This window comes from Ruditapes philippinarum, unplaced genomic scaffold (genome assembly GCF_026571515.1).
Source record: "Ruditapes philippinarum isolate M1 unplaced genomic scaffold, ASM2657151v2 ctg126_1_1_1_1, whole genome shotgun sequence".
NCBI lineage: Eukaryota > Metazoa > Mollusca > Bivalvia > Venerida > Veneridae > Ruditapes > Ruditapes philippinarum.
In genome coordinates, this window is record NW_026858637.1 from 345,453 (window position 1) to 358,882 (window position 13,430).

General features: G+C 33.2%; 1 protein-coding gene across 3 annotated transcripts in view; it reads right to left on the reverse strand.

The window, feature by feature from the left end:
* Window positions 1-13,430, reverse strand: part of LOC132753797 (uncharacterized) — a 173,774-nt gene that overhangs the window by 139,513 nt on the left and 20,831 nt on the right. For all 3 annotated transcript variants that reach the window (XR_009629019.1, XM_060744320.1, XM_060744321.1), the window contains exon 2: window positions 796-846. Coding sequence is in view for 2 of the 3 variants with exons in the window: in XM_060744320.1 (XP_060600303.1) it covers window positions 796-846 (51 nt within the window). In the remaining variant the exon portion in view is untranslated. The remainder of the gene's footprint in view (window positions 1-795; window positions 847-13,430) is intronic.

Sequence of the window (13,430 nt, forward strand, 5' to 3'; positions counted from 1 at the left end):
TTAATGAATGAGAACAGGAACAAATTGTACATGAATTCGAAAGCTATAAATAGCTAGATGACCTTAACATTGTGAAAGTCGGAAAATCTATTTATAGAAGTAGTTTTAGTCTTAACGAAATGGTCATTCGTGTCGCGCTATGGTAATAAATAACGGACTGGAGAATTTTGCAGGAAATGAAATGCAAACATATTCAACAATAAATTGCGCTCTTTATAAATTTATCGAAAAAATTTAAGAAGGCCATTTTTTACGAATTGTTATATCACAGTATTATCATTTTGAAATTGTCTTTTCCGTAGGTTCTGTCCGGTATATAGGTCCTTTCTTTTTTACGGCCCTGATTGCTCTTCTGATTTTTTTTACTGTGAATATTAATAATGTGTGCAACCATTACTAAAATAATGAACAGAAACTGATTATGACGGAATGATGGAACAGGGTAACACTATATGCCCCAGCAATTTTATGGCGGGGGCATAAAAAGGCCACATTAAAGCCTTAAGGAAGGGAGAGTACAGTAACCTGTTGTTCCTCTAGCCACACAAGTATCCAAATGTAAGCTAAGACAAATGGAGGGTTCAATAACTCTAAGGCCCGGAGGCATAAAAACTGGATTTAAACAAACAATTTGATCCAGAATGATAAGCAATGACATTTCAATACCCTGTTGGCAGTAACAACATACATTATGTATTTGTTTTTCTGTAGTAAATTGTTCATACAAAGTAGCAAATTTAAATATATCATAAGAAAATATTTCAAAATGCATTTTTTTCAATTTTCTTTACTTACCAACAAGAGCTATTTTCAGACTAGGTAGTTCTAGTGGCAAAGCAGACCCACCTGAAATATATCAAGATAAAAATTCATAAATTGTCTGCATAACATAAACTGTCCATCTATTTCAGATTATTGAAGGTCTAGTGCTATAAGGGCCGAAGTGAATTTTATTGAAAAACTAAAAATGTGTTGTCACGGCATGCAGCCAAAATTTCAGATGTTATAATATCTGGTTCCAAATTTGTTTGCACAAACTATTTTTTTCATTTTAATCAACCAAGGTAAATACGAATTAACGAGTAATACACGTCAACACCAGAGCAAGTTTACAATATTTTATTTGGGTCATCTATATGACCTTCATCAGGACAATCTTAATCAAAATTTTGTCTGTTAAAGTGGTAAAAAAACGGCTACGTTATATGACGTTTGTTACTAAATATAAATATCTTGTTACTTAAAATAGAATAAATATTGGCAACATGCCAATAAATTATTTAAATGGTGGTCTGTATTAAATGTAGAGTTCTTAATTGTTCGTGAAAAGTCCATATAATTATTCTGTTTACATTAATTATTAGTTCATTGTCCGAGTTAAAACAAAGGTACTCATCCTGACAGATGGTTTCAGTACTAGTGCTGGGACTTGCCGGTATTGGTGATATAGGGTTAGGTATGATGAAGACCATTGTTTCTGGATTCTGTTTAGTCACAGGTGATGTTCTTGTTCCTATGTGTTTTTCCTGAATTTTTTTTCTTGACGGTGGGGTGTTCCAGTTTTGTTTAAAACGATTCTAAATTTGGGTTTTTCTAGAAGAATTTTCATGCCATGCTGTTGTTTATTTGTATCCAGTTTGTTTTGTCGTTGTATTTCAGTTGTATTAAATGTGAGTTCTTCAAATCCATGTATTTTTTGCGGGAATGTGTTAAAAGATTATGTTTTCTAGCATATAGTTTTTTACACCATGAGCATTCATATTTAGTAATGGTATCCTTGTGTACTTTCTTGTGTCTTTGTTTTTGCCATCTATTATATGTTGCCTGCCTGCATATTTCACACAGGTGATAAATTGGTCAAGCTTCAAAAAAGTTAAGTTGATCGAGGTCATCTTTCATAGTGTAATCCTCTAGTTTTCTGCCGTCAATACTGCTGCCATTATATTAAATTGAGTCTAAAAGGTGTTTTTGTTTGTAATCGTTTAATCCAAGCTTCTTCAGTTCGTAAACGTATGTTTTGATTGCTTTCTGTGTGCTGTATTATTCTGACTTCAATATTATTTACGTTATGTCCTGCACTATTGAAATGGCGGGAAACCGGCTTAACATTATTGTTTGATTTAATGTCCGCTATAATTATGTCCGTAAAATCTTTCTCTTAGGGAGTTACTTGTTTGACCTACATATTGTAGTCCGCATTTTTTGCAGGTTATTAAATATATCACGCTTATTGTTCTGCAGTTATGGTTTCCATAAATCTTATAGGTTTGTTTTGTAGGTTATAATACTCTTTATGTGTGTTTCGTCTGAGACGTATCTGCACGTTATACAGATCTGTTTGCAGGACTACCTTCCATTTACTTCATGTTGTGGATTTAAGTCTGTTTTGACAAGATTATTCTTAATATTTCTATTTTTTCGGTGAATAGCAATGATTTTAGAATTATTTATGAAACAAGTAGATGTGTTATTTGTAAGTAATCTTAAACAATTGTCGAGAATCTTTTGTATATCTGGAACATAGGGGTTTTATGTTGTTATGAAAGGGATGACATTTTTTGATTCTGTGTTCTTCTGTTGTTTAGAAAGAAGTTCATGTCTATTGAGTTTTTTAGCCTTATTTATTGCATGACGTATGAGACTGGAAGGGTAGCCTTTAGATCTTAGGTTCTCGTAGAGACAATTAGTGCATTCATCATAAGATAGATCATTGCTACATATACGGCGTATTCTTACGGCTTGACTGTATGGAATACTTCTCTTTTGGTGTTCAGGATGGAAGGAAGTATAATGTAAATACATGTGTTCATCGGTAGGTTTTGTATACAACCTGGTATGTAGTCTTCCTACATCGTCTTTTGTTATGTGTACATCTAGAAAATGTGCTGACCTGAAGTCTTCATCATGTGTAAATTTGATTGCCGGGCTGAAACTGTTTAACCTTTTCCCTTATATAAGCATGTTTCGACGGCTTTTTGCCCCCCCCCCTTTTTGAGACCTAAAAAAGTGAGAAAATGCCCTATTTAGGCCCCAAACACTGTTTTTCATTTGAGAAATGTTGTTAAAAAAAGTGACCACTTTTTCGGCGCCGTCCCCCATCCAAATGTTACATCAGGGGGTTGCCAGAAGGGGGATGTGCCCCCTTCTGTTTGGGGGGTTTGAAGGGGGGCGGGGTCCCCCTCATCGCCAAGAAAATTTTGGACATGTGACAGGCTAAAAATGGCCTCAGGTCGATCTGAGGGTAACTAGTAACCGACGCTGAAAAGCCTTTTACTCTATCTCAATTCATTAAGAAGTTGCAGCACTTTGAAATCAGTTTTGATGGAAAAAAACAATGCAAAATAGTGATTTTTGGCAATTTTGAGACGTCCCCCCGTTGCCATGGTAACAGGAAATTTACGATTGAGCATGCTGTTACAGAGGCTATGGTCTAGTCAACATTTGTGCCAAGTTTCATCAGCATTGAAGCATTTTTCATAGTTTCATAGCAATTTGAAGTTGTTACAGGAGCTTTTCAATGAAAAAGGCCATTTTTTCGCAATATGCTCATGGGGTAAAAGGTTAAAGCAGCCATGAAGGAATACAATTCCTGTCTGTTGTGCGGCCAAATCATAAAAATATCGTCTATATACCTCCACCATATCAAAGGTTTGACTTTTTGGGTTAGTAGAAATCTTGATTCAAAATGTGCCATAAAGATGATTGCATAGCTGGGTGTGCATTTGGTTCCAATGGCAGTGCCTGATATTTGTTTGTAAAATTTTTTGTTGAATTTGAAACAAGTTTTTCTTAACACAAATAACACGAGTCGTAAAATGATGATGAAAGTTTTAGGTTTTTGTATGTGGCGCTTTTTAAGTGCTTCTTTTAATGCTATAATGCCGTCTTTATGTGGGATAGACGTACAAAGTGCAGCAACATCTATGGTTACTAATATTGTGTTTGTTGGTATGGTTGTGTAGTTTCCATAAAAAATCGTTAGTATCTTTTATATATGAATCGACAGATTGTGCTAAAGCCTTAATGTATAAATCTATGAATTCTGAAATTTTTTCTGTCGTACCTGCGCACGCAGATACTATAGGTCTACCGGGATTGTTAGCTTTGTGTATTTTAGGTAGCATGTAAAATAAAGGTGTTCTTTAGTTTTTAGGTTGTAGGTATGTAATAGCTACCTTACTAAGTAAACTGTGTTTCTTAAGGTAGTTGAGGAATGAGATAATTTCAAAGGTAATTTTAGGAGTGAGATTTTTCGGTACTTCTCTATAAAACTGTTTATCATTTAATTGGCGTAAGCCTTCAGATATGTAGTCGGTTTTGTTGAGTATTACAATGGCACCACCTTTATCGGCCGGTTTTATTATTATGCCTTTGTTATTCCGCAACGATGTAAGAGCCAATCTTTCATCTTGAGTGATATTTGCTTTATTACCTGGTTTGCCTTTATATCCTAGTAGCTGTTGATTAGTGCATGCGATATAAGATTCTAGTTCTAGCGATTTTCCTGGGGGGGGGGGGGGGTGGTCCAGCCGGAGTTTTGTTTAAAAGGGTTTTGTTCATATGTTCATTGTTCGTGTCTCTTCTTGAAAATGGTTCGCAAGGCGTATCCTATTCAATTCTGTCAATATATGTAGGAGTAGGGCAAAAAGATAAACCTTTACTTAAGAGCGTGATTTGTGGTAATGATAATTTTTCTTTAGATAAATTGATTACCTATTTATTATGATTTCTAAGTAAATTATTTTTGTCAAAATCTTCTTTTGGTCTGAATCTCCTTCTGGGCATACTGTTTAGATTTGACAGGTTGGTGTGCCTGTCTGAGGATTGTTGGATGTCGATAATTTTTTCAGTGCGTAATTCTTTCTCAACACTGATAACAATACATGAAATTATGTCTGTGATTAGGTCTATTTGATCTGATGAGGTTTTTGATTTGAGGTTGGTGTTGATTAAGTCAATTTCCTATTGTAATTGTTTTAATCTGCTTTCCGAGTACTGTAAGAGGATTTCACAAAGTTTAAATAAATATGTTGCCAAAGTCTAAATGCGCTTCTTCCCACAGGATTTGAAGGGTAGAACTTATTACAGGGACTTGTGGTGTTAGGTTAACTTTGAGAGATTTAGGAATAGATTTCGTATTTATACACTTGTCTAGATAATTTATGTGGCGTTCAAAGCCCTTAAAACTATTCATGTTAACACAAACCATTTTTATACAAAGTTCAAGGCAGTGAAACTATTCAGTGTTAACCTCTTGTAAATTGCATGTTTGTAGCTCATATAATGACTACAGACATTTCCACAAAAGTATGAGTGCTGAAACTGAAAATTCAAAAAATTTCAAACATTCAAGAACAACTTTGTCCAAAATCATTGAACCATGGCCAAATTAAAACTTGAACTGCTTATCCCTAAGATGTATCTACATGTCAAATTTGAGTTGAATGTGTACAATTATTGGGGAGATAATGAACGAAACTAAAAATTTCTGATTTTTTTCAAAGTTCAAGAGAGATAACTCAGTCAGCTATCATCAAACCATGACCAAATATGAACTTGACCAGTGTATACATATGTTAAATTTGAAATGAGTATGTACAACTGTTGGGGAGATAATGAACGGAAACTGAAAATTTCCTTTTTTCAAAGTTTAAGGGGCATAACTCTGCAAAAAATCATCGAATTATGACCAAATTTGAACTTGACCTGCGCATTCCTTTGACATATCTATATGTCAAATTTGAGTTGAATGTGAAATACCATTGGGGAGATAATGAACGGAAACTGAAAATTTCATCATGGGGCATAACTCTGTCAAAAATCATCTGACCATGACCAAATTCGAACTTGACCTGTATTTTCTTTATATCTATATGTCAAATTTGAGTTGAATGTGTGCAAAAGTTACTGAGATAATGAACTGAAACTGATGATGACAGAAGGACGGAACAGGGTAACACTATATGTCCTGGCCATAAAAGCCATTTTATGGCCGGGCATAAAAACTGCTTGCAGACTTTGATCCTTTTTCAATCATGATATAATTTGAAACACATTTAGAACAACTAAAATCAACTACTGTGAAACATTTTTCACACTAAATAAATCCATCATTTTAAATTAAATTCACAAAATCTTTACTAGCAGTTATGCCCTTTAAGATTATGACTCAGACTTTGCTAAAAAGGGCATAACTACCACATATGCCCTTTTAGATTTAAGTGTATCCCTTATTTTATACAGTCTAACTTCCTTCGCTCGAACTCGGAGGGCCTGTGCAAATTTGTTCGAGCAATCGGTACTTCAAGCCAACCAAGGTTGAACTATCATCACATTGGGCATAGGCCTAAGGGTTTTCCAGCTTACATCAGTCAAATACCTACGTCAATATAACTGTTTGTTAGTACTTCAGTTCGTCGAATACATCATTTCTTTTAAATATTAAGATTATTATCGCAGTGTTTTCAAATGAGTATTTACAGTACACTGTGTTAATCTATATTCATGCATATTGTATTTGGTTGAGTATGATTGGGCCATCATTTTTCAAACATGTTGAACAATGTTCAAAACATATTTATATGTTTATTATGGGATAAATTTCATTTTAAACAATGAATTTATAAAATATTCTAAAATAGCATTTTACAGCAGCATCTATTTGCAGTCATTTACTTCAATAAACACATGCACAAGGTATATGATATCAACCGAGTACGAGGTCTTTCTGTTTAGGGAAGACCTGGTCAACAATTTCATGTGACACTGAGAGTGCTTAGCGCTTGAGTTGTTTCATGAAATTTGTGACCAGGTCTTTCCAAAACTAAAAGCTCTATGTACGAGGCTGATATCCAACTTAAACACCATCAAACTTTTGGCTTAAGCAATGGCCGATCTGAAGCATTTAAAATTATGCACAAAGATTATTTTTAACACGGCCATAAATTATATACAATTTGCAATTATTTTGCATTTAACTTTGCTTTTCCCTTTAAAATAATAATTAAAATGCTAAATGTGCAATTTGTTAATATTAAAGTGAATTGGTCTGTAATGGAAGGTATGTAAAAGAATGTTGATAGTATTTTGCATCAGACATTTCATCTGACCACGAGAGACTAAAATATATAAATTGTTGGCAAGTGTGAGATACATGATCCGATATTATATAACCTTTATATAGCAGATAATATAGTATTCTAGAACAAAATGTAACTATTCATTATATAATTTTTACACTTTAAATCACTTAAAACATGATTAACACTTCTTTTGTCAAGAAATATTTTTAAGAATATCCAAATAATACATTTCAATTGATACTATTGATATTCGAAATACTTATGAAAAATGTACCAATTGTAAACCAATTCACTTTACTTGTATATGCTGTCACTATAAGCAAGTTTTTGGATTAAATCAATATGTTGTTGAGGAAGTTTTCAGGAGAAATCAGCTTGGACTTTTGACGGTTGAATAGAAAGCCAGGATAAAGCCTAACTGAAAGGGGTTGCATTTAACAAGAAATAAACAATCTGATTGATCCCGTGGGTGGGAATTATACTAGGGACTGTGGGTAGTGGCTGCAGTTTCCAATACAAAGCGTATATCAAATGTATGTCACTTTAAACACAAATGTGTATCAAACGGACATATTTTTGTTATATTTTTAGATATGATTTTTTTGGTACAATTTTTACGTTCTGTGAATTTTATAGAGCATTTAAGATGTTATGGATTTTGTGATTTAAAATCGTAATAAGTATGCTTTAACTCAGTTATAGTTTCTTAGAAATGAACTTGAAGCGTCCACATTTGTCATATTGTGAACTTAATTAATGCCATGAGAAGAACCGCTTATATTATTATTTCTTTAAAATTGTCACTATTAAATAATCTTAAATTAATGTTTTCTTTGTCTGCCCACAGGCAGGTCTATTTTTTCACGTGTTTTACATGTACGGGTCTATCTGACAAGATCAGTTAAATCAGACTTATAAATCTAATCACATATAATGTAGGTGTCTATAATGCATGTATATTTGAGTTTGAAGGAAATCCATGAAGAAATAATAATATTTCTGGAAATATGGATGCTAGATTTATAAACCTTGTCTTATCATTATGATGTGGGAGTCTGACGTAAATCTTATAAGGAATGAAGAAATTTGAGTAAAAATACTAATTTCTAGAAAAAAAATCTAAGTTCAAGAGGGACATAATTCTGGAAATAGTCAAGCTAGAGTATTGAATCTTCTCACAAATGATTTGAGTGATGAAAAGAAACATATATATGAAGTTTGAAGAAGATACATTATGAAATAAAGAAATTATATAAAAAAACATCATCTATTTTACAAAAATTATTAGTTCAAGGGGGGTAATTTTAATAATTTTGGTACTAGAGTTGTACCTTTGTCACATATGATGTGGTTGATGATCATAAATTTATATTTAAAGTTTGAAGTAAATACCTTATAAGAAATAAAGAACTTATAGTGAAAAAGAGTAAAAACTAGAAGGATGCTTGTGAACTGCACTTCAGGTCAATGAAAAAAGCTTACATACCAAATTTGGAGTCTGAATCAAACTAATAGTGACCAAGTTATGCTCTGGACAAGCCTATTAAGTATGAAAATTAACAAAAGGAAATAACTAAAAAAATCATGAAGTGCAGAGTATAAGTTCTTCTGCACTGCACTTCTTCTTAATGAGATTCATTATCCTACGAAGTTTCAAGTCCATAGCTTTTATAGTTGAGGAGAAATGGCCCAGACAAAAATAAAGTATGAGAATTAATAAAGGGTAATAACTAAAAAAAACAAGCAATTATCATAGTATTGTAAGCAATCCATAAGTCCCCTACCGGTAAGAACCCCAGCAACATTCTGAAGGGTCATTGGCCATTCACTAATGTTTCAAATTTTCTCTATTTTAAGTAAATTTGTTGGAAAAGTTCTTTAAAAGTGATCACAGGAAACAGTTTTTATGAACACAGACAGACTGAAGGACACTCCAAAGTTAATTTTTAAAACATCCCTGTTACCAAAATATCACATTTTTAAAAGCAAAATTCTTAAAGAGGAGATAACTCTTGAAATAAAGATGCAAGACATCATACATGATGTGAGTGTTAACAAAGAACAATTAGTAATGAAGCTGTTCATAATGAATGTTTATTTTGAATTTGAAGTAAAAGAAAGTTAAAAGAATGAATAAGAAAAATTCAAAGTTTAAGTAGGAGATAATTCTGGAAATATGGATGCTAGATTTATAAACCTTGTCATATTATTATGATGTGGGAATTTGAAGTAAATCATGTAAGTAATGAAGAAGTTGGAGTAAAACATACCAATTTCTCAAAAAAAATCTAAGTTCAAGGGGGACATAATTCTGGAAATAGTCTTGCTAGAGTATTGAACCTTCGATAAAAGGAAACATATATATGAAGTTTAAAGAAGATACATTAAGCAATAAAGAAGTTTAAAAAAACAACATTTTTTTCATGAAAATTTTTAAGTTCAAGGGAGGCAATTCAGATAATTTGTGGTAGAGTTGTAAACCTTGTCACATATGATGTGGTTGATGACTAGAAAGTTATATTTGAAGTTTGAAATAAATACTTTATTAAATAAAGAACTACTTATAGTGAAAAGCCGAAAAACTAGAATCAGAAATCTTGACGAGGTTGCCGACGTTTGTTAAGTATGACAGCTCTCAATATACTCCCTATAGTCAAGATTAAAATGATGTGTATAATTTCCATACTACCATCTATCCATATTTTACTTAGTTTCATAAAAAATTTCAGCTCTTTTTGACTAATCAAAAATATTGTTATATTTGCCATGTTTTAAGCCTTTTTTTCTTGCCATGGAAGAAAAGAAAAAGACATGCATAATCTCCAGACTGCCATCTACCCATATGTCAAGTTTCATAAAAATATTTCCAGTACTTTTTGTGTAATCACTGGATCCAGTTTGTGTGTAAAATTTGCCATATTTTCAGTCTATTTGTTGCCATAGCAACCAGAATTTTCAACATAGGAAGAAAAGAAAAAGACATGCATTATCTCCAGTCACTGCCATCTACCTATATTTCAAGTTTCATAAAAATTTCAGTACTTTTTGCGTTCTCACTGGATCCAGTTTATGTGTAAAATTTGCCATATTTTCAGTCTGTTTGTTGCCATAGCAACCAGAATTTTCAACATAGGAAGAAAAGAAAAAGACGTGCATGATCTCCATACTGCCATATAGTTTCATAAAAATATTTTCAGTACTTTTTGTGTTATCGCGGGATCCAGTTTTGTGGACGGACTGACGGATGTTCTCACAGGACAGTAATTATGTGGCTACTCTATTGTCTCTTTATTGTTCTTTTTAGCCACACAAAAGAAAATAGCCACATAAAAGCATTACGGAATGAATGACATCAAAGAGAAAGAACAGTTACCTATTGTCCTTCTAGCCACAAAATTACTGTCCTGTGAGTGTGGACTGACAGACAGACGGACAGACCATTGTTTTCCTTCTGGTTTTAAAGCATTAAGTACCATGAACTAAGAGGAGCACAGTATACATGCCAGTATTCTAAGGGGTTCCTGCAAATTATGTGAATATGAGGTCATAGTCAACATCAGAGAGTTTAATTTTTGTTTCTCAGTATGATAGGCAATTTTATTGACAGTGTTAACCCTTTCACTCCCTTAAGGACGGCTTTTGCCGTTTCTATAATAATAATAATAATAATAATTATAATATAGATAGTTATACCATCAACAATAATTATTATTATACTAGCAGATTTGGAACATATATAATTATTATAACACTAATAACAAATAATAATAATTATATCATAGTATAGTAATTTCTTAGAAAACCCTCTAGGTGATCAATGAATCAATAACCCTCTGGCAGCGAAAGGGTTAATATTTTAATAATTTAAATAGTCTACAGTAGAACAATGTTGAAATGTTATTTTTATCGGATAATGCACAATAATTAGCAAAAGGATATTTGCAAGGTTTCACCAACGTGCCTTATTCTGGTTATGTTTCATATGAGGTCTGATCCAAAACTTTAATGCCGCATCAGACGAAAGAAAAATGTTTAAAAAAGTAGCGTATAAAGTTTTGCAAGCCAGAAAGTCTACTTAACCTCCAGTTCTTATCTGTTATATATAAACATCTATAATGTCAATGTACTTAAAATGATTATAGGCGCATCAATGAAAAATGACTCTTTTTAACAGTTTACCATCCTTACTTCAGATATGTGATAAATAGAATATTATATTTGTGTATATTCAATTTCAATGCAAGAGGTTGGCATAATATGATTCAATAAATTTAGTATTAAACCTACACTCATTCAATATCCTCTATCTACATTTTCCCAGAAAATATCAGACACGTGGTGTTAAATACTAACTAAACAAGAATGCATTTGTGAAAAAATGCTATGTCACCGCATTTATATAACAGAAGTATTACAATACTGCAGTTGTGTCTAGTGAATTTAGGGGTCAAGGTCATATTTCAGCATGTCAAATCATTAGACACATGTGCAGATGTGTCTAATTTTAAAATACAAAGGCCATATTCAAAAATAATTATTTTTTTTTACTTTATGTACATAATGAAATTCAATGACCCCGGGGCGGGGCCAATTTTGACCCAAGGGCTATAATTTGGTACATAAATCTTGGTAGAGGTCCACTACACAATGTTTCATGGCAAATATCTAACCTCTAGCCTTTGTCAATTCCAAGAAGAAAAATTTGTATGGTTGTATACATAAGGAAAACCTATGACCCTGGGGCGGGGCCAATTTTGACACTTGGGGCAAAATTGGAACAACTTTGGTAGAGGACCTATAGATGATATATCATAAAACAAATATCAAAGCTCTTCAAACAAGTAGATTTTTCAATTGTTTACTATATGTACATAATGAGAATCAATGACCCCCAGGTTGGGGCCAATTTTGCCCCAAGGCCATAATTTGAGCAATCTTAGTAGAGGTCCACTATACAATGTTTCATGCCAAATATCTAACCTCTAGCCTTTGTCAATTCAGAGATGAAGATTTTTTTAAGATTTGACTATATACATATATGGAAAACATACGACTCCCCAAGGGCTGGGCCAATTTTAACTAGAGACAAAATTTGAACAAATTTGGTAGAGGACCTATAGATGATATCATATACCAAATATCAAAGCTCTAAACCTTGTACCTTAACCCATTACTTCATGAGCATTTTGTGAAAAATGGCTGTTTTCATTGAAAAGTCTCCCGTTACAAGTTCAAATTGCTATAATACTATAAAAACTGCTTCAACACTAATCAAACTTGGCACAAATGTTGACTGGACCATTGCCCTTGCAACAACATGCTCAGGCTTAAATTTTCTGTTACCATGGCAACGAGGGGACATCTCAAATTTGCCAAAAATCACTATTTTGCGTTGATTTTTTCCATCAAAATTGATTTCAAAGTGCTGCAACTTCTCAATGGATTGAGATAGAGTCAAATGCTTTTCAGCGTTGGTTACACGTTACCTTATGATCAATCTGGGGTCATTTACAGCCTCTCACAAGTCCAAAATTTTTCTTGGCGATGAGGGGGACTCCGCCCCCCTTCAAACCCCCCCCAAACAGAAGGGGGCACATCCCCCTTCTGGCAACCCCCTGATGTATCTTTTGGTTGGGGGGCTGCGCCGAAAAAGAGGTCACTTTTTTTAACAACATTTCTCAAACAAAAACAAGTGTTTGGGGCCTAAATAAGGCATTTTTCATCATTTGAGACAACGAAAAGGGGGGGGGGTGAAAAAGGCGTTAAAAGGCGTGTATATGAAGTAATGGGTTAACAGAAAATGATGAAAATACTTGAAATTACCCTAAATCGCGTTTTTTCATGTTTAAACATAGCCTGTCATATAAATTTGAAGAAAAATTGTTGTTTTGTAGATTTTTTATTTTTTTCATTAAGACAAGAGGTTTTGTAAGTTTTTACTATATATACATAGTGAAAATCAATGACCCCTTAAAGCAGGGCCAATTTTGACACAAGGGCTATAATTTGTACAATCTTTGTAGAGGTCCACTACACAATTGTTCATGCCAAATATCTAATCTCTAGCCTTTCTCAATTCAGAGATGAAGATTTTTTAAAGATTTGACTGTATACATAAATGGAAAACATATGACTCCCCAAGGGCTGGGCCAATTTTGACACTAAAGGCAAAATTTGAACAACTTTGGTAGAGGACCTATAGATGATATCATATACCAAATATCAAAGCTCTAAGCCTTGTACCTTATGACAAGAGAATTTTTACTATATGTTCATAGTGAAAATCAATGACCCCTTAGGACTGGGCCAATTTTGACCCAAGGGCTATAATTTGAACAATCTTGGTAC